This window comes from Stegostoma tigrinum, chromosome 16 (genome assembly GCF_030684315.1).
Source record: "Stegostoma tigrinum isolate sSteTig4 chromosome 16, sSteTig4.hap1, whole genome shotgun sequence".
In the NCBI taxonomy this organism is placed as follows: Eukaryota; Metazoa; Chordata; class Chondrichthyes; order Orectolobiformes; family Stegostomatidae; genus Stegostoma; species Stegostoma tigrinum.
The window spans coordinates 35,112,263-35,134,878 of NC_081369.1; the positions used below are offsets into that span (position 1 = coordinate 35,112,263).

The 22,616-nt window shown below is 40.5% G+C and overlaps 1 protein-coding gene across 3 annotated transcripts in view; it reads left to right on the forward strand.

Annotated features, from left to right (window-relative positions):
• Positions 1 to 22,616, forward strand: part of LOC125460023 (dipeptidase 1-like) — a 29,085-nt gene that overhangs the window by 931 nt on the left and 5,538 nt on the right. The window contains exons 2-8 of one of the 3 annotated variants that reach the window (XM_048547053.2): positions 7,826 to 7,952; positions 9,959 to 10,091; positions 10,484 to 10,634; positions 11,789 to 11,858; positions 16,050 to 16,226; positions 22,348 to 22,432; positions 22,512 to 22,587. In XM_048547053.2, the coding sequence (XP_048403010.1) occupies positions 7,826 to 7,952; positions 9,959 to 10,091; positions 10,484 to 10,634; positions 11,789 to 11,858; positions 16,050 to 16,226; positions 22,348 to 22,432; positions 22,512 to 22,587 (819 nt within the window). The remainder of the gene's footprint in view (positions 1 to 7,825; positions 7,953 to 9,958; positions 10,092 to 10,483; positions 10,635 to 11,788; positions 11,859 to 16,049; positions 16,227 to 22,347; positions 22,433 to 22,511; positions 22,588 to 22,616) is intronic. The other 2 variants (XM_048547054.2, XM_048547056.2) reach the window with 2 other exon arrangements.

The following is a 22,616-nucleotide window of genomic DNA, read 5'->3' on the forward strand; positions in this document are numbered from 1 at the left end:
ACGTGGAACTATGCTGTGGCCATTTTAGAGATCTGGTTGCGGGGGGAGCAGGACTTGCTGCGCAACATTTCAGCATTTTAATGTTTTCAACAAGATAGGGAGGTAAAGGTGGAGGAGCTGCATTATTAATCGGGGAGCATGTCAGAGCTACACTTAAAGAAGACAAACGGGAGGGCTGATCCACTGAGGCAATTTGAGCAGAGCTCAAAAGTAAGATGGGTGCAGTTGTTCTGATAGGATTATACAGTGGGGCCCCCAACAACCACCAAGACATTGAGAAACAAATGTGCAGGCAGATTATGGAAAGATGCAATTAACAACAGGGTTGTCATGGTGGGGGACTTTAGCTTGGGACTTCCTTAGAGCAAGGGGCTTAGCTGGGACAGAATTTATTAGGTATATCCCAAGATGGTTTCTTAAAAAAGTATGTGGACATTCAGACTAGAGGAGGGGCCGGACTAGACTCGTATTGTCTAATGCACCTGACCAGGTGACTGACTTTACACTGGGAGAGCATTTAGGGAACAGTGATCGCAATTTCATAAGTTTTAAGATAGCTATGAATAAGGATAAGTCGTAACCTTGTGGGAAGGTACTAAATTGGGGGAGGGCAAATTAGTAGAGGCAGAAGACAGGAGCCAAGGGGAATTAGAGATAATGGAAACTGCAGATGCTGGAGAATCCAAGATAACAAAGTGTGGAGCTGGATAAACACAGCAGGCCAAGCAGCATCTTAGGAGCATAAAAGCTGACGTTTTGGGCCTAGACCCTTCTTCAGAAAATTGGGAGCAATTGTTATTGGGTGTTATAAATCAGAAGTCAACACCCCCCCCACCTCTGATAACTACAACTGAAACATCCAGAGAGATGAGGCTAGTCACCAGTCCTCAGGGGTTTCTCTGATAGATAGTATGAATACAATGTTGTTCCTCTGTTCAAGAAGGAAAATAGGCATTATCCAGGAAGTTATAGACCGATAAGTCTCACGTTGGCAGTTGGGAGAAGATTCTTAGGGATAGGATTTTGATAAGCATGGCCTAATTAGGGACAATCTGCATGGTTTTGTGCAGGGCAGGTCATGTCTTACTAACTTAATTTTTTTTTGAGGCAATGATGAACATTATCAATGAGCAGTGGATGTTGTTTACCTGGTTTTTAGTAAGATTATTGACAAGGTCCCTCATTATGGGCTCATTGAGAAAATTAAGATGCATGGTATCCGTGGTGACTTGGCCATTTGGATTCAGAATTGGCTTGATGACAGAAGGCAGAGAGTAGTGTGGAAGGGTGTTTTGGCTGGCTAGAGGTCTGTCACTAGTGGGGTTCAGCAGGGATCCATACATGCACCACTGCTGAATGTCACACCTATTAATGACTTGGATGAACATTCACGTGGGTAGGTTAATAAGTTTGTAGGCAACACAAAAATTGGGGGAGTTGTAGATAGAGTTGAAGGTTGCCAAAGGACACAGTGGGGTATGGATCAGCTGCAAATGTGGATGGAGAAATGGCAGATAGAGTTCAATCTGGGCGAATGTGAGGTGTTGCACTTTGAGAGCAAATGTTAAGGGAAAGTAAATAGTTAATGGAAGGATCCTTAACAGCATTTATGTATAGAGGGATCTTGGGGTTCAAGTCCATTGCTCCCTGAAAGCAGCCATGCAAGTAGATTGTGTGGTAAAGAAGGTATATGACATGCTTGCCTTTACCGGTCGGGGTATTCAGTACAAGAGTTAAGATGTCATGTTGCAGCTTTATAAGACTTGGTTAGGTCACACTTAGAGTATTGTATTCATGTATGGTTGCCACATTACAGGAAGGATGTGGAAGGCTTAGAGAGGGTGAAGACGACGTTTTTCAGGATGCTGCCTAATTTAGATGGTATGAGCTGTAATGAGAGGCTGGATAAACTCGGGTTATTTTCTCTGGACCAGCAGAGGCTGAGGAGACACCTGATAGAAGTTTATAAAATTATCAGAGGCATATATAGGGTTTAACAGTCAGAATCTATTTTGTCCCCAGAGCTAAATGTCTAAAACTAGTGGGCATGCATTTAAGGTAAGAGGGGAAAAAGTTCAAAGGAGATGTGAGAGTAAGTCTTTTACATAAAGTGATAGGTGCCTGGAAAGCACTGTCAAGGTTTGTGGTGGAAACAGATATACTGGGGCATTTAAATGGATTTTAGGGCAACACTTGAATAAGCAAGGAATGGAGGAATATAGGCCATGGACAGTCAAAAGGGATTATTTTAGTTGGTGTCATTTTGGCACAACATTGTTGGCCAAAGGGCCTGTTCCTGTGCTGTACTGTTCTATGTTCTATGAGAATACATGTCAGTTGGCTGAATTAAAAAATATGAATGCAACATGAGTGAATTTCAATGAACTAGCAAACATGACAATTACTAAGATTGATGAAGAAACCTTTTAACAATGACTGGGTATGAGAAGACATCATTCACAATGTCTTCAGTTCTCTTGGGATTCAGAGTCACGTGGAACAGGAGCATTCCCTGGAGGATAGTAAGATTTGTGTGGAGTTTGCCAATATGTAAGGGCATTTTGAGATCAAGAAAGAAATGGTGTTGCGTCTTTTGAAGGGCATTAAGGTAGGTATGTCGCCAGGGTCCAATGGTATCTACCCCAGTTTATTCAGAGAGGCAAGTGAGGAGATTATTGGAGCCTTGACCAAGCTTTTTGTCTTCACCGTCCATTGAGAGGTCCCAGAAGACTGGTGATTAATCAATCTTGTTCCTCTGCTCAAGAAGGGAAATAGGAATAATTCAGGAAACAATGGACCGATGAGTCTCACATCGGTGGTTGGGAAGCTGTTAGAGAGAATTCCTAGGAATAGAATTTATGCCAATTTGAAAAAGTATAGCCTAATTGGGGAGAGTTAGCATGACTTTCTGCGGGACAGGTCATGTCTTATTAACTTGATTGATCACCTTTGTCACCTTGAAAAATTCAATGAGGATACAACAGTGAATGTTGTCTACATGGATTTTAGTAAGACTTTTGCAAAGGTCCTTCATGGTAGGCGCATTGAGAAGATTAAGATACATGAGATCCATGGTGACTTGGCCATGTGGATTCAGAATTAGCATGTTCATAAAAGGCAGAGTATAGTGGTGGAAAAAATTTTTTTTCTGGCTGGAGATCCATGACTTAGGGGTGTTTCACAGGGATCTGTACTGGGACCTCTGCTGTTTGTGATATGTAAATGACTTGGATGAAAATGTAGATGATTGGGGGTTAGTAGGTTTGAAAATGATACAAAAATTGGGGGGGTTGTGGATAATGTGGATGGTTGTCAAAGGATACAGTAAGATATAAATCACTTGCAGGTATGGGTGGAGAAATAGCAGATGGAATTTAAACCTCATACCCAGTCATTGTTAGTGCTGCACTCTGGGAAATCAAATGTTAAAGAAAAGTATACAGTTAAATGGCAGGACCCTGAATTGCTCTGATGTACAGAGGGATTTTGCGTTTCAAGCCCATATCTCCCTAAAAGTGGCCTCGCAAGTAGATAGGGTGGTAAAGAAAGTGTGTGGCATGCCTGCCTTTATTGGTCCAGGAACTGAGTACAAGTGTCAGGATGTCATGTTGCAGCTTTATAAGCATTTGGTAGGCTACACTTAGAGTACTGCATTCAATTCTGGTTGCCACATTGTAGAAAGGATTTGGAGAGGGCACTGAAGAGGTTTACCAGGATGCCGCATGGATTAAAAGTTATGAGCTATAAGAAGCTTTTTTTAAAAAAAAACCCAAGTTGTTTTGTCTGGAGTGCTGGAGGCTGACGGGAGACTTGATCATGTTGATAAAGTTATCGAATGCACAGATAGGGTTGACGTACAGAATCTTTTTCACCGAGTTGAAATGGATAATACCAGGGAACATGCATTTAAGGTGACAGAGGGAAAATTCAAAGGAGATGTGAGGCGCATATATTTTGCACGGATTGTGCTAAGAGCCTGAAACATGCTGCCAGGGTGGCATCGGAGGCAAGTACGATAGGGGCATTTAAGGGATTTTTAGATACACATGAATATGCAAGGTAAGGAGGGATATGGACCAAAGGCAGGAAGAAGGGATTAGTTTAATTTGGTGCCGTGTCAGACACAACATCATGGGCTGAAGGGCCTGATCCTGTGTTGTACTGTTCTATGTTCTAGTCCCAGTGATATCACAGAATCATTAAGTTCAAGAGTTAATGTTTCAAGTCTGCTATGACTGCTTCAGAAACAGTTCTGAATAACAATTAAACCAAACTTGTAACCTTAACTGTTTCTCTCTTCTCTGATGTTGCCAGTATTCTCTGTTTTATATTTCCAGCATCTACAGTATTTTGCTTTCGTTAAGTTTATAGTTGGTAAGAAACTTTACTAGGGACACTGCAACTTAAGGGTCTGGAGCGAGGAAGGAAACGGGTGACCATCATGCACTCCGACAGAAACTTGCAGGTAATGCAGAGTACCCTGCGGTCCTGCTCACAAATTGATTTCCTACTTTGGAAGCTAATGAAGGCATTAGCTCCTGAAGGGAATGCAGTCAGAGCCACATTTTTGGCACTGCAAGCAGCTCAGCCTTATGTGGAGGAGCAGGATGGAGGTGCAATACGAACAGGGGATTCATTAGCTAGGGGTTTAGACATGCATTTCAGTAGCCATATATGTGATTTCAGGATGGCGTGTTGTTTTGCTGGTACTAGGGCCAAGTAGGTCATAGAGCGGCTGCAGGGCATTCTTCTGGAGGAGAATGTGGACTGCCAAAGGTTGTGGTCCTCATTAGTACCAATGAGTTGGGTAGGAAGCAGATGTGGTCCCACGCACGGGTTTGGTACCCCAAGTGGACAGTAGATCAGAGTATCGGGGTACATAAAATACTTGGAAATACAGTAGTCAAAGTAAGAAAGAAAGTCTAAATCAGGATTACTTTGCTTCTGTGTGAATGCACAATGTATATTAAATAAGATTGAGAAGTCACAGGTGCAGATAGCCATGTGGAAATACAATGGTGTAGCAATAATAGAGATATCTAAGCGTGGAACTAGATGAACACAGCAAGGCAAGCAGCATCTTAGGAGCACAAAAGCTGACGTTTTGGGCCTAGACCCTTCATCAGAAAATTGGGAGCAATTGTTATTGGGTGTTATACATCAGAAGTCAACACCCCCCTCTGATAACTACAACTGAAACATCCAGAGAGATGAGGCTACTCACCAGTCCTCAGGGGTTTCCCTGGTGGATAGTATGAATACAATGTTGTTCCTCAGAAAAAAATTCAGCAAAAAATAGAGATCTGGCTTAAGGACGAGCAAGACCAACGTTCTGTCCAGGCTGTACAGCCAGTCAGAGGTTCCACATATATTGATCAGCAAGACACTGCAATTCCTGTCATTAACTTCTGCTTTCAAAGCTGCTACTGTGCACAGAGCTCTGAAATTCACACAGCAGAAAAAATAATTAGAGGGAATATTGGATAAAACTGAGAGTTAAATATTCCTGGGGACAAGGTGTTCAGAAAAGGAAGAAAAGGAGGAGGGGTAACAGTACTTTTTAAGGAGGGCATTGCAGTGCAGGGGAAGAAAAAGATATCTTTGAAGACTTAAGTACAGAAACAATTTGACCAGAGCTAAGAAACAAAATGAGTACAGTTGCAATGTTAGGTATAGTTTAGAGGCTGTGGGAAGGATGAAGAGGAATATCTGCAGAGCGATTACAGGGATGCCATAGTTGTAAAGCGGTTATAATGGGGGACTTCAATTACCCAAATATAGACTGGAATACTGATAGTTTTGGGGACAGCAAAGAACAAGTGTTCCTAGATAATCAAGTGTGAAGCTGGATGAACACAGCAGGCCAAGCAGCATCTCAGGAGCACAAAAGCTGACGTTTCGGGCCTAGACCCTTCATCAGAGTGGGGAATGGGTGAGGGTTCTGGAATAAATAGGGAGAGAGGGGGAGGCGGACCGAAGATGGAGAGAAAAGAAGATATGTAGAGAGAAGAGTATAGGTGAGGAAGTAGGGAGGGGATAGGTCAGTCCAGGGAAGATGGACAGGCCAAGGAGGCGGGATGCGGTGGTAGGTAGGAAACGGAGGTGCGGCTTGAGGTGGGAGGAAGGGAAGAACAGGTTAGGGAAGCAGAGACAGGCTGGATGGTTTTGGGATGCGGTGGGGGAAGGGGAGATTTTGAAGCTTGTGAAGTCCACATTGATACCATTAGGCTGCAGGGTTCCCAAGCGGAATATGAGTTGCTGTTCCAGCAACCTTCGGGTGGCATCATTGTGGCACTGCAGGGGGCCTGTGATGGACACGTGGTGGAATTTGAAATCAATATTTAGAAAAACCTGGAAGTAAAAAGCTAATGATGGCTATGAAGCTATTGTCGATTAGTCATGAAAAATCCATCTGGTTCACTAACCTGAACTGACCTACAAGTGATTCCAGACCCACTGTAATGTGGTTGACTCTTAACTGCCCTCTGAGCAATTCAGGACTGGCAATAAATGCTGGTCTAGTCAGCAATGCCTACATCCCATGGGTGAATAGAAAAAAACTTCAATAGGGCAAGTACGAAGCTAGCGAGGATAGCCTGGAAGGCCAGGCTGGTAGAACGAACTAACTGACCAATAGGCTACTGTCAAAGAGCAGGTGTTGTGGGTACAGTCAAGGTATATATATTGCCTCAAATAGGATGAACAAATCCAGACCTCCCTCAACGCCAAAGGGAAGAGAAATTAAAGAAGAAAAAACCGTACTTATGACACCTGTTAGGTTTGTAATACAATTGACAATGAAGAGGAATGCAAAATTTCAGAGAGAAGGTTAAAAAAGCAAAAAGAGAAGCGAAGAGAAATTGGGGAAAGGCTGACAGCCAACAAAATGGGATGTTCCAAAGTCTTTTATAAATGGTGAAAGAGCCATGGAAAGAGTAAAAGAACAAATTAGAGACTGAAAAGAAGATTTACAGATCTGTATAAGGGGATGGCTTAGCCGCTAAATGAATATTTTGCATCTGTCCTTACGCAAGAGAGATGGTGACAAAGGAGGAAATTCTGCCACTGGAAGGAGCCAAAAGGGCAGCAGGGTTGGATAGACTGTTGGTGGTTAAAGTGGACAGGTGAGTGGAACCAGGCTGAGATGTATCAAAGGATATTGAAGGAAGTGAAGGTGGAAATCATAGGTCCGCTGACCATAATCTTGCAGCCTTTCCTAGATTTGGGGAGGTGACGGAAGACAGTAGACTTGAAAACATTGTGGTTCAAGAAACGTAGTAAGGAGAAGCGCGGCACTTGCTGTTTAACTTCAGTGGTGGGAAATCTTCCAGAAATAATTATTTGAGATTGAATTAGTTGGTTCTACACTCCCCAACCAGGATAAACATTTCACCTGTCAGCTTTTATGCTCCTGATATGTTGCTGGACCTGCTGTGTTCATCCAGCCTCACATTTTATTATCTTGGATTCTCCAGCATCTGCAGTTCCCATTATCACTAAACATTTCACCTGCTCCATTTATTTAAGTATTTTGACGGCTTCATTGAGATCTTGTTTCACACTTCTACCCCAATATCTGGAAGAATGTGGTACATACGGAGGGCGCAGAGTCTGTTAACAGACGTAATTGCCAATGCTAAAGCAGAGTAAAATATCCCAGCGTGAAACAAAATAATGAACCTTTGGTAATTGATTAGTGTCACAAACCAATTGACCAAAAAGAGGAAACAGCAGCTGTTCACTATCTCTGTAAAAAAACTAATGTACTGTGCTATGAAATAATTTATTCTCGCTTTTAAAGTGTGCTTAATTTTCATTATTTCAGACACAATGACATGCCATGGCAGTTGAGGAAGAGAGTGCACAATGACCTTTCTGCCATAGATCTTAAAACATGGAATGTTACCCACACCAATATTGAGAAGCTCCGGGCTGGTTTGGTTGGTGCTCAGGTAGAAGATTCTTTATTCTTGAAATGTAACATATGTATTGATGCAATCTTAATGCGGTGGAGGGTGTGGGAGGTGGAGGTTGAAGGAAGGAGAATTATTTACGAAATCGCCAGAACCAGTATTAATTTTGCAAAGTAGTAGTGAAGGCGATCATTTCAGGATGCTTAAGGATATATAGCCTGAAAATTAATGAGGCCTTTAATTCCTTGTTTCTCCCACTAGCTGGAAATCATCTGTGCAGAGCAACAGATGTAAGAAATGGTGATACGTTACAAATTACATATAATAAAGAAAATTAAAACTATTTCTGTTGAATGATAAAAATCCAATAAGTTAGTGTCCAGTTGCTGTTCTTTCAGTTGATTGTGCCCAGAAATCCCTTTTGCTGGAGTTCAGATGCAGCCAAATTTCAGGTGAAGATGTATGGATGCATAGTGAGAATGGGTTCATGTTGCAGGTGAAACTTGCAGAAATATTGAGATCAGTTGTAGTGATTTAGCTGAGTCTGAGTCTGAGTCTGCTTATTCTTCTGATATTACAACCAAATTAATGAGTAATGATAAAAAGCTGTGTTGTTAAAGGTGGTTCAAACAAACTAACAGCTTCAGTCATACAACTGGAGCTTCAGGTTGGGACACTGTGCTAAGAAGGTAGATTTGGTGCCCCTCTTCTGAAACCATGCTTTTACCACATAACTGCGGAGGCATTTGAACAAGAATGAGCAACTTTTGTCCAAAACTGGCTGGTGTCGACATCTTGTTCACCAGCCCTTTGAATTGGCTTGCTTAGAATGTATCTAAAATGCAAGGAGTGTCTGTTTTGAAGGGGTGATGAGTTCACTTTTGGTCTGGTCATTTCTAGTAGCAGTCATCTTGTTCATTGTGTTTAATAGCGGCCATTTAAAAAAGTTTTTGAAAAGTATTTTTAAAAGAGAAAAATAAGATCTCTCTCACTTCCTGCCCTCTGGGTATTTCACATGCTCAGTTAAATTTGTCGATGTAGACACCAACAGTCCTTTTCTCTTTCCTTGTAGGGAACATGGAAGTCATTGTCTGTAATATGGGATTGCAAGCACTGCAGATGCTGGAGTCAGCGATAACACAGTGTGGAGCTGGAGGAATACAGCAGGCCAGGCAGCATCAAAGGAGCAGGAAAGTTGGCATTTCTGAAGAATGGGCCCAGCGCTTTCCTGCTCCTCTGCTGCTGCCTGACCTGCTGTGTTCCTCCAGCTCCACGCTGTGTTGTCATAGTGTGTAATATTGCCTGTTTTCCGTGCCTGGTCACCATGATGTTTTGCCACGATTCTGGTGATTATTACATAATTGATGAGTCACAGTCTCAAATGCCTCAACCAAATTCTTATTTATCTGTCTGCCTGCTGCTGTAGCGCTCAAGTTTAAAGGTTGTACACTAATTCTATGCACTCCAGATTTCAAGTGTTGTACCTAATTTAGGGTAACTCACTGTTCCAAAGGGAATGTGAATCAATAAGGCTATTGTGGTGTGTCGGTAGTGTTCCCGTTACTGGATTCAGTCCCCCTCTGCCCTACATACATATGTATTGTAACCTGTTACACGCAGCTTGTTTAAAAATCTATCAGGCCAACCCCCTATGGAAATACTGACCACTAGAGGGCATCAATGTTTTTTCATTGAAATAAAACAATGGCAAACAGCATCCTTTTATTACATTGAATAAAATGGGATTTTCTGTCAAACAAGCTTTTAAGAGTTTGCCTTCATCCTAAACTTGAACTTTACCAATATTCCAAAAATATAAGAAATAAATGTCAATCTTTAGAGATGCAACATCATGAATATGTCAGGTTAGATATTTCTGCTAAATATTTCAAGCAAATGTTGAAAAGAACAAAAATGATATTTTAAAACGAAATAAGGAATGAGCATGAGAGAAAGCAAGTATCAATGACACTATTTCTGATTAGATAACTTCCTATTTGATTTTACTGGTCCAATAAAACTTGTTTCTAATTTATTGCAACTAGTTTTGGGTTGCGTATGTACCCTGTAATGCACAGAACAAAGATGCAGTCCGTCATGCACTGGAACAAATCGATGTGATAAAGAGAATGGTACAGATGTTCCCAGAAGATTTTCAGCTAACAACAACAGCTGATGGTATGTCATACCCTCATCTATATTTGGCTTTCTGCCCTTGCAAGCAGGTGATATTTTAAAGGTATACAATGTCTACATTTTGTTAGCAAACTGAAGAACAAAGGGGTGATGTGAAAGCTCATAAATATTGACATATTTCAAGAATGCATGCAAGTGAGATTTGAAACTTGAGTGGGTAAATAATGAATGTACAGTTACAGATTTAAGGAACAGTTTGTAACTTTGAATTTGGATCATGCTACTTGAGAAGTTTTTGTCATCTCCTAGATGGTAGAGTTTTGGACAAAATACTGCTAACAACTTGAGGTACTGCATCAGCAGTAAGGTTGCAAGAGGATTATAGGATTAATGCTTTCTGCAGAGTATAATGCTATTAATTAACTCCATTCAAGGAATCACAGAAGCGTTTCACAGTGGTAAAATAGCCAGCCTTATTGGTGTGGAAGGTGGACATGGAATTGACAACAGTCTTGGAGCTTTGCGCATGTTCTATGAACTTGGAGTCCGTTACCTGACATTAACACACGTTTGTAATACACCATGGTAAGTTGCCTCTGAATTGGCAAATAAGGGGTTAAACACCGCAAGATCATTACCTGAACGAATGCAATGGAAGTAAATGAAAATAGTCATCATGGAAAAATATCTTAACAAGGGGAGGCACAGTGGCTCAGTGGGGATGGCACGGTAGCTCACTGGTTAGCACTGCTGCCTCATAGCACCAGGGACCTGGGTTTGATTCCAGCTTTGGGTGTTTTCTCTTTGTGGACTTTGTATGTTTTCCTTGTGTCTGCGCGGGTTTCCTCCGGGTATTCCAGTTTCCTCCCACAGTCCAAAGATGACCAGGCTAGTTGGATTGGCCATGGTAAATGTGTCACAGAGATAGGGTGGGGGTCTGTGTCCAGGTAGAATGCTCTTTGGCAGATTGGTACTAATTTGATGGACTGAATGGTCTCTTTTCACACTGTAGGGGGTTTCTATGATTCTAATTCCAAGTTCCAGTATAATGGAGACTTGCCCATGCTGCCTAATATCATTGAGATAACTATAATATAAATCGCAAATTACCTTCCTTTAGTTTGGAAATTTAACAATGTGCTGATTAAACACCACCCCCCCCCAACCCCCCGCCACATTGCAGTATCATGTACTAAAATCAATGATTCTCAATATTGTGAGTTTAGCTATGAAGACATGCTGAGCTGATAGCAAAGAATAAGAAACTTTTTATCTAATAAAAACAGAACTGAAAATTGTTGTGATGAAAATATCAAATGGAGGTATTTTCTTCTCTATTTGGAATGAATAGGAAAGATTTTTATATGTGTGAATTTTTTGTATATGGGAAAATAGGCAAGTCCATTTCATGTGTCACCCATGGCTGAAAACAGCAAGAGGCCAGTTTCCTAGAGTTCTGCAACTCAGTTTGTAATCTGATATATAGAGACGTACTATTACAGAAAATAATAATTCTCACTCTCTGTGGGAAATTAATTCCTATCAGCCCGGCATGTCTTCATAGCTACGGTTGTAAACTCACAAGGTTAAGAATCAATAAGAATCAATAGGCCATGATACCGCATCAGGGTTTATCAGCACAATGTGCAACTTTTAACTTACTGTTTTACATTGTACTAACAATGCAAAACACAGTTATTGTAGACATATCATTTATTTTACCTTCTCTCATTTTTCAGGGCAGACTCAAGCAAAGTGGACGCTGGTAGCGTAAAGCCTGGTGTCAATGGATTATCTGATTTTGGTAAAGTTAGTAAACTCTCCCTGAGGTGGTATAAATTTGCTTCTGATTTACATTAAAGAGTTTACTAGATATCCCTGTTGACGTCTCTGAGAAACATGCAAAAAATACAAAAAAAAAGCACTCACAATGATGTCAGAGATAATAGAAACTGCAGATGCTGGAGAATCCAAGATAATAAAGTGTGAAGCTGGATGAACACAGCAGGCCAAGCAGCATCTCAGGAGCACAAAAGCTGACGTTTCGGGCCTAGATCTTTCATTAGATGAAGGGTCTAGGCCCGAAACGTCAGCTTTTGTGCTCCTGAGATGCTGCTTGGCCTGCTGTGTTCATCCAGCTTCACACTTTATTATCACTCACAATGATGTATTCTGTCAGAGTTTTTTGTCCTTACATCAGTATATTGCTGTGATGCATATGCAGAGATTACGGCTATAAAAGGAAAGCTTGTCATTTAGAAACATTGCTCATTCTAAGTCTTCGAACAGCCTGGTCGATATTAATCAGTAGCATTAGAACACAGGCAAGATACAAAACCTATCTGATTACTGTGAATGAGCAAGAGAATGAAACCAAATAATTTATACAAACCTTGCCAAAATCCTTGTAACAAAACCCTGATTACAATCTTTCACTACTTGTTGCAATTGTAAGTAGTGCCCATGGGCTATAGAATTGCACAAGTTACATATTTGCTCAAAAAAATGAGGGGAGATATAAATTTTGTAACTATCGGTCTAAGAGTAGTGAAGGGAAATCCACTAGGACCATTGTCAAAGGACATATTTTCACTTGTTAACAGCCAGCATGAAGTTAAAAAACGCAAATTGTTTCTTGGCTAACCTAATTGACTTCATTGAAATAACAGAAAGAGTTGATGAAGTAAATGTTTTATAGATGTTACATTTGCTAACAAAATAATTTAGGAAATAGAAGCAAATGTTATTAAAGTAATCATGCTTATTTGGATTGTAAATGAATGAAAGTTAGGGGGCAGATAAACATATATTTTATATCTTGAAGAGGACTGTTCTGGAGGTTGACACTAAGAGTTTTGCATTTCTTGTTATGTATAAATAATTTGGGATTGGGTGTATACAGTATAAATTAGATGTTAGCAATGTAATAAATAGTGAAAAGTAGGATGTAGACAGACTAGTAAAGATGGCAGCACTTGGTAGATGGAATTTAATGCTGGTAAGGGTGAAGTGATGCAATTTGGGAGAATCTCTGGAGGGGTAGTGGAATCTGAATCAGGCTTGTCCCACAGGTGGCTGGCAAGGGGTCCAAATACATTAGAGAAATTAGAAGTGGAATGTTCTTTGAGGAGTCACGCATCCAATTAAATGTAATTTCTCTCCCCCATTTGTGGGTGATAACATGAGCAACTCCATTGAGTCTGAGGCCTGTGGATTATGAGCTGCCGGATTGGGGGAGGGGTGTGAGGGACCGGATGTTTGCTGGACATGCCGGTTACTAGCTGGATTCAGGGGAAAGTTGCCAATGGTGCAGAAGAAAGAAGCTGAGTCAGGAAGTGAGGATGTGAAAGGAAAACGAGCCTTCGTCCTTCCTATCCCAGTGCTGGCCTGCTGAAGAAGGCAATCAATATAGTAGAGCATGGCACCTCAGCCCAGAATAGGCAATGGTGGTCATGAGCAAGGGAGAATGTTGTTAAGCGGGTAAAGGATTAAGAGAGAGACAAAGGCAGGGGAGGATAGAGAAGAGGAAGAGAGAGAAGGAGTGAGAGGGAAAGAGTGAGAGTGAAACAAATATTGAGGGAAAGAATGAATGTGTGTGTGAATGTGAAAGAAGTGGACAAAGGACTGAGGAAAGGAAAGGATGTGTGACAGAGGAAGAGCTGCAGTGTAAATGAGTGAGTATGTATGTGAATATTGTGAGAGAGCTGGAAACCTGTCCACCTTTTCTTTCTCTTCCGTCCCTAAAAGTCTGCCAAGAAGGCATGCTTAGTGAGAAGGAAATCCCAGGCTGTAAGGTGATCTGTCTCTGATCCTCATGCTCCCAGAATAAAAACAGGAAATGCTGGAAATAATAGCAGGTCAGGCAGCATCAGTGGAGAGAAGGTCATCACGTCAGTCAGAAGCACTGAAACCATCAGCCTGCCCACCATTCACAAATTATTCATACACACAAACTCAATTGTCTGCAATGTTTCATTGGCCACTGCATTTCTTGGGGACAGGTATAACAAGCTTTTTATTCCACTAGCCTCCGCTGCTGGTCCTGGGGGAAGAGGAAGTCCTGTCCAGCAGGAGCTCCAGGTGACTGCCCACAAAGCAGGGCACCAACTTCCCGCTATCTGCCATGTTCAGGACAAATGTCAGGAGCCATGCAGGGCAGCTCCAGAATGACATGGCTTGTCCAGGTGCACAATAGGCTTATGAGGAAGGCACCAGTGTGCTGTATGCCAGCGAATTCTGGGATATGCAGTGAGTGTTGAGTTACTCAGCAACCAGTGTATGCTACGGTTAGACAGAATCCATAATTAATGCAGCAAGTTTCAAACAGATTCGGTGAGAAAACTTGTTTGACGTCACAGTGAGCATCCCTCCAACAAATTGGACACAACTTTCAATTAGCCAAAAAGCAATAAAATTCTGCCCCTAATTTTTGTGTTTTATAGAATTTCATACAATATTTTATCTTTTCCCCATTATTGATTGTGTACAGACTGGCTTTCCATACTGAGACTCCTCTTTTATTATGTTGAATTAAAAGGATAACATTTGTCGATTATCAGTTTTCAGTCCAGCCACAAATGTCGCTCCCTAGCACTACTCTATCCCTCTCCCTGTCACTTTCTGAGGCTGAGTCAAACTGTTAATGGGACCGCCTGTTCTTTCCAGTTTGGCAGTTAGATATACCACTGTTCTGCCATTCTCACATTCCAGTCACTCTATCAATACCCTTTTTCCCCCAGAGCTCCACCCACCACCATTGCATAAATGCTGTCCCCTCCACACTTCACGTCAGCTCTGACACATTGCCTTGCTATCTTTCCATGGATGCTGCCCAACCGACTGTGATGTTCAGTAATTTTTGTGTTCAATGTGGCAGAAAATATTTGAAAAGCCAAATGGCTTATATTCATTTTATGTTCCTGTTCTCCTCTCATGGTTCTCCTCCACTATCCAGCATGATTGAAAACTCTGCTCAGTTGGTTCTACTTGTCTATCTAATTGTCATCAATGTACCTCCATCAATGATTTTTATTCCTGTACATATTTGATTTAAAAGAAAAACTTTTATTAATAATAATAAATTCTTTACCAGCACTTTTGCTGGTACTGGCAATGATGCAACATCATTTCCAAAGAAGTCATACTGGACTTGAAACATTAATTCTGTTTTTCTCCACAAGTGCTGATTTCGTCTGGAACTTTTATCTCAGATTGTCAGCATCCAGAGTAATTTGCTTTTATTTAACTGACAAGACCAACAATTGTACACCAGTTATGAATGGATACATTGCTGTGTATCTTGAGTTGCCATTACACTAGACTAGGTAATGATGCAGATTTCCTTCCCTAAAGGTCATTGGTGAATCTGGTAGGTTTTTATGGCGATCAAAGATTGTAGTCACAATTACTGAAACTAGCCATCAATTCCAGATTTTTCACAAATTGAATTTAAATTCCACTAACTGCTATGGTGAGATTTGAACTTATTCTCATGGCATTCCCCTGGTTGTCTGGACTATGGTGGTATTACCACAATACAAACTAACTATGGCCTAGTGGACTGTTAATCCAGAGACCCAGACAACATTCTGGGGACCTGGATTTGAATCCTGCCACAGCACATGGTGAAATTTGAATTTTAAAAAAAATCTGGAATTAAGAATCTAATGATGACCGTGAATCTGCTGTTGATTGTTGGAAAAACCCATCTGGTTCACTAATGTCCTTTAGGGAAAGAAACTACCATCCTTACCTGGTCTGGCCTACACATGACTCCAGACCCGCAGCAACGTAATTGGCTCTGAACTGCCCTCTGGGCAATTAGGAATGGACAATAAATGCTGCCTATATCAGCAATGCGCTCATCCTGTGAATGAATAAATAAAACTTTTAAAATTCTTTCTACATTAAGGGAGCTACATAAACAGAAGTTATTAATATATGTATGGAAAGTAGAAAATGCCAAACTAGATTTAAATGCTTACTGTATCTGCCTTTCAGAAAGTTGTAGAAGAAATGAACCGTCTCGGAATGCTGATTGATCTATCTCATGTCTCTAAAGATACAATGTTAGCTGCACTTGAAGTATCAGCAGCTCCTGTCATTTTCAGTCATTCATCTGCATTTGCCATATGCCACAACTACCGTAATGTGCAAGATGATGCTCTACGTAAGCTGGTACAAGGAATCATGTGCAAACTTTAAATGTTCTGTACTATAATTTTATATTTATAATAAATAAATTGCACTAACATTTACTGAATGAATAAAAGTAAGAGGTTAATGTAAAAGCCAGTGATTTCAGATATGAGATATACCATGAGGTCCAAACCTGGCTGAGTAGTTAATCACTTCTGAAGAAGGGTCTAGGCCTGAAACGTCAACCTTCCTGCTCCTCTGATGCTGCTTGGCTTGCTGTGTTCATCCAGCTCTACACCTTGTTATCTGAGCAATTAATATTCTCTTCACCATTTTCTTTGCATGAGAGCAAAATGTTACCCTTTATCTCACCATTATTTCTCAAAATGAGCTGAATTGGCTCATTAAATATTCCACAGAAAGTTATCTACTTTATTAATAGCTGAATTACCGTTTGAACACAAAATGATAATTGTGAATTTTTATTCATTTTCTTTTCTGCCTCTTTACTGTCCCTTAATCCAGACTTATCTTCCTTTATTTCCATGGTTGTACTGGAGTTATTCGGAGACATACAGGTGTCAGATTGTCCTTGCCAGGCATCCAGAAAGTTATGATGCAATATATTTTTGAGCTGAATGTTATCACAGAAAAGGATCTAAATCTGATTCTTTATCTGTCTGTTTGCAAACAACTTTTACTTACACTTATACCAAAAGCAAATGAAACCATAAAGTGTTTCCATGTTTGACAGCAATAAATTACAGGCAGAATTACATTTAGAGTTTGCAATGTTAAAAACCGTAACAGCAGGCTCGAGCGATTTTATTCTACTTGACTCCTGGGATGCATCATTGCCTTTCTGAAAATTCTATGCAATATGTGAAGTTGTTGAATTTTTTTGCTATATTCTTATTACATGCCTTTGAGTGGGAAGGAAGCATTAAGATATGATTGATAACAAAGGTTGGCAATCACAGGTAATTTCAGATGCAATGGCGCACTGAACAGTAAAATTGGAACTAATTAATTGTCACAGGACACATTGTAGTTTCAATTCATTGCAATTATTATAGGGATCATTGCTTTTAGATTACTTTGATAGGTAACTATGAGATAATTGTATCTTTGCGAGTTTGAAAATATCAATTACTGATGGCAGAAATATGTACGAATTGATTCCCCATATGTACATTATAATTTGTGACACCCTGGCCCATATGCACAGTTTTGTTTAAGCTTATAGAAGGTGAGAACAATTTACAGGCTGGGAGAGACAATCTGTGTCTTTGGAGCTGAGTGTCTGTGTCAGTAGTAAAGAGCAAGAATCATGAACATGGAGCAATTATTGGATGAAGACTTGCTAGGCTTCTGTCTTCAGTTTTAATTTTGACAGATTTTAGAGCTCACCATTTGAATAAGTGTGTGGATAAGCTCCTTCCATATCTGTAGAGAAGGCAAAGGTCAAGAACATGCAGAAGAAAATACCAAATAAAATAGGCTAGGACACAGCCCTGTTTCATTCCATTTTTCATCCTGAAACTGTCAGAATGGTGCTGTCAAACTCTACAGTACAGTGTGTGCTGTCATGGAAGGATCAGATGAGACTGGGAGATTTGGTGGATGGCCAGTTTTCTCTAAAAGCGTATGGAATCTTGCCATACTGGTTGTATTAAACGATATAGTGAGATCTACAATCACACCCAAGATGTTAGTAAATTCTGCTACAATGGTGTACAGTGACAATCTGTCTCTTGATACAGAACTTCAAAATCTATTTTGAAGTTCTTTCTCAACATGGGTCTCTGGATATCACTGGCTAGGCCAGCATTTATTGCCTTTCCCTAATTGCTCTTGAACCACTGCAATCAATGTGATGTAAGCACATCATCCATGGTGTTGTAAGGCAGTTATTGGATTTTGACCTAGTGACAACGTAGGAAAGATAATGTATTTCTAAGTCAGGATGGTAATTAGCTTGAAAGGAAGTTACCAGTGGTAGAAGCATGTATCTGCTGCGCTTGCAGTATGAGATGGCAGTGGTTACATTTCAGTGAAGCTGTTACCACTTTTGCACCTGGTAACCCAAACCCTAATTATCCTGTTAGTTGTCAATTGTTTCCAAAATTCAGTAAGATTTAGCAAGTTATATAACCACATGCATCTACTTAATTTAGAAACATAGAAACTAGGAGTAGGGCTCTTCAAGTCTGTTCTGCTATTAGTTATGATCATGGTCAGAAATCACACAATACCAAGTTATAATCCCACAGTTTTATTTTAAAACATATGCTTTCGGAGAGTAGCCCCTTTGTCAGGTGAAGTGAGAAAGAAGCACGCAGAACACAGAATTTTTCAGTAAAAGATCAAAAGATCGCACAAGTGATAAGGATGTACTTAAAAGAAAACCTAAGATGCTGTTAAATCTTTAATCATTTAGAAGGTTTTAATCAATTTAACATGTATATATAAATCCCCGAATTTCTCTCAGGGCAGTGACTTGAGAGAGTGGTTATCAGTGTAAAGAAGAGGTAACATTTTAGGTCAGACAAGGCATGTTAGATATGAAATAGTATCAGAGATAATGGGAACTGCAGATGCTGGAGATATGAAGCCTTGTTTAGAATCCAAGATAACAAAGTGTGGAGCTGGATGAACACAGCAGGCCAAGCAGCATCTCAGGAGCTCAAAAGCTGACACATTTCGGGCCTAGACCCTTCTAGGCCCGAAATGTCAGCTTTTGTGCTCCTAAGATGCTGCTTGGCCTGCTGTGTTCATGCAGCTCCACACTTTTTTTATCTCAGATTCTCTAGCATTTGCAGTTCCCATTATCTCTCATTTAGAATCCATTTGTGTTTTGGGGGTGGGTGGAGGGAAAGAGAGAAAGAATGTGTTTCTGTGAGGGGGCGGAAGTGAGCGAGAGAGAGAGAGTGAGCGAGAGAGAATGAGAGGCGGAGAGTGAGAGAGAGAGAGAGAGACCGTGTGTGTGTGCTTGAGAGACAGTGCGTGCATGAGAAAGGTTTTTTGTGAGAGAGTGTGTATAGTGTAGTGGGGTCACCTGTAATATGACATGAACCCAAGATCTCGGTTGAGGCCATCCTCATGGGTACTGAGCTTGGCTATCAGCCTCTGCTTGGTGACTCTGTGCAGCTGCGTATCCTGAAGTCTGCCTTTGACGATGTTTACCCGAAGATCTGAGGCCGAATGTCTGCGACAGCTCGACCACTGCTCGCAGCAAACTACCCAGCCTTCAGGGCAACATTGATCACACACTGTACAGCCCCACCATGGTAACCTCTGCAAGACATGTCAGGTCTTCATCGTGGACACTACCATCACACATGGGAACATCATCCACCATGTGTACGGCCGATACTCATGTGATTCAGCCAACAATTGTCTATCTCGTGTACTGCAGGCAAGGCATTTTAGTGAAACCGTGTCAACGGATGAATGAACACTGCACAATAATTGCCAACGGGGATGTTCCCTCACAGTGGGGGAATCGCTTCAGCGGTCGAGGACATTCAGCCTTGGATTTTTGAGTAAACATCCTCCAAGGCAGACTTCGGGATACAGAACAACACTGAGTTAAGGAGCGGAGGCTGATAGCCACATTTGGTATCCATAAGGATAATCTCAACTGGCATCTTGGGTTCAGGTTGCACTACAGGTGACACCACCATACTATACACACACACACACTCTCTCACTCTCTCTCACACACACACACATACATCTATGGGATGAATTGTATTTGCAAATACATTCTATTTTGTTCAAAAAACACAATTTATAGACAGTCAGTGGTGTTTTATCAATTCCTACTTTAGAAATAAAACCAGTTTGACTCCAAACCAAAATGCAAAAGGATTCCAAACAAGGTGTTGCACCTAACATGCATTGTAGGATCTAAAATGTCTCCTCCTTACACTGATAAAACCTTTAGTTCTCTCAGAGCAGTGACTTGAAAGGAATTCAGGGATTTACATATACACATTAATCAATTAAAACCTTCTGACTGATTAAAGGTTTGACAGCATCTTAGGTTTGTTTAATACATCTTCATCAGTTTTGTGACCCTTTGATCTTTAAATTCTACTTATAAATTCTGTGTTCTCTGTGCTTCTTTCTCACTTCACCTGACAAAGGGGCTACACTCCAAAAGTCTGTGTTTTCAAATAAGCGTTTTGGGCGATAACCTGATGTCATGTGATTTCTGGCCTTGTCCACCCCTGTCCAACACTGGCATGTCCACACCATCACTGTGATCACTGCTGATCATCCAACACAGTACTGTGTTTCCACTTTCTACACATACCATTTGATCCCTTTGGTCCTAAGAACTATATCTAAAACCTTTTTGAAAAGATTTGACATTTTGGTCTCAACTGTTTTCTGTAGCAGAGAATTCCACTGGCTCACTATTGTCTGAGAGAAGAAATTTCTCCTCATCCCAGTTGTACATGGCATACTGCACTTCCTTAGACTGTGATCACTGGTTCTAGACTCCCCAGTCATTGAAAATATCCTTCCTGCATTTATCCCACCTGAGTCCTATTAGAATTTTACAGGTTTCTATGAGATCTATTCAGATCTAGTGTTTCTTCATTCATTGGCCCTGCAATCCCAGCAATGCACTCCCTTAATAACCAGAACATCATTCCTCAGATAAGGGGATGAAAACTGCACACAATACTCCAGATTTGGTTTCACCAAAGCCTTGAGTAATTTCAGCAAAACATTCCTGTTACTGTATTCAAATCCTTTTGCTATGAAGGCCAACATACCATTTGTCTCCTTCACCATTTGCTGCACCTGTATGCTGACTTACAGTGACTGGTGTACAAAGACACTTGAGTCTCATTACATCTCTCACTTTCCCATTCAGATAATTTGTCAAAAGTGATAGAGATATCTTGATGGAAACAGACCTTTTAGTCTCATTTCTGCATCCTCCTTACTGTTCACCCTCTCACCCAGCTTTGTGTCATCTGCAAACAATAAATCATTAATCTATATGGTGAACAGCTTGGGTCAAAGCATTGAATACTTTACCTGTCACTGTCAAACACTAAGAAAAAGACCCACTTATTCCAACTCTTTCTGTCTGCCAACAGGTTCTCTACTTCTCTGCATCCACTTCTCATATTAACCCCTTCAGAGTCTAGCATGCTAAGCCTTTCAGAATGTTTTCTGTTTCAATGAGATCACCTCTCATTCTTCAAACTCCAGAGTGTAATGGCAAAACTTACTCAACTTCTCATCATGCAGCTACTCCTTGTGAGCTTTCACTGCATCACCTCCAAGACAAGTTAGCCTTCATTCAATATTAAGGCAAAATCTGAGCATAATTGATGATAGGTTTGTTGTGAACATGACAGCTATTTTCAATTGTTGTGAAAACATGTCCGGTTTGCTCATGTTTTTTGGGGAAGGAGCTCTGCCATTTTCACTTGTCTGCCCTACATAAGACTCCTAACCCACAGCAATTTCATTAACTCTTAACTGCCCTCACCAAAGGTCTAACAAGGCTTTGAGCTCAAGGGTAATTAGGAATTGGCAACAAATATTGGTCTTGCCAGTGTCTTGTGGAAGAATTTCAAGCTAGTACTCCAAATGTGATTCAACCAAAGCTCCTATGGAGTTGCAGTTATAGCTTTTACTGGTACTTCAAAATCCCATAAAGCTGCCTCTATTAAATTGTAGTGTACGTTAAGTTAAATAATTTGTCATCTTGCATACTGTCTCTTTAGGAGTCTAAATGTGTATAATACATGCATGATTAAAATTACACATATCAAAACATTAATGTACCTTTTTCAGGTACTGATTCAACCAATGCGCATTTCATTTTAGATTTTTGATATTTGGAATATCTTTGTACCCTACAAACATGCTTTATTTTGCCATGTGTGTTAACTATAATCAACAATATACTTCGTAAGTTGTATTTAGAATTGTAATTCAGCCCATTTCATATATTATTCATTCTAATCATTGTAGTACTGAGTTTTGCTAGAATTTAAAAGTATATTCATGATTCCACGATGCTAATCACTGAATCATACAAACCAAAAATATCCAAGTAAATGCAGTGTTAAATACAAACTTCAAATAAAATTTAATGTGTAAATTGTCTATTTTGTTTATTTTTCAGGCAAACAATTCAGGTATTGTGATGGTAAATTTTTATCCTAACTTTATTTCTTGTAACGGAACTGCCACCTTATCCCAAGTGGCAGGTGAGTATGACCTATCATTATTTTGAATGGTAAGAGGGGATGAAGTTCCCTTTCTTTAATAAATTGTTTCCTGGTTCAGACCATCTTGACCACATTCGAAATGTTGCTGGTGCCGATCACGTGGGCATTGGCAGTGACTTCGATGGATTTGACAGGTACTTAGGGGTTGGTTCCGATTTTAAGC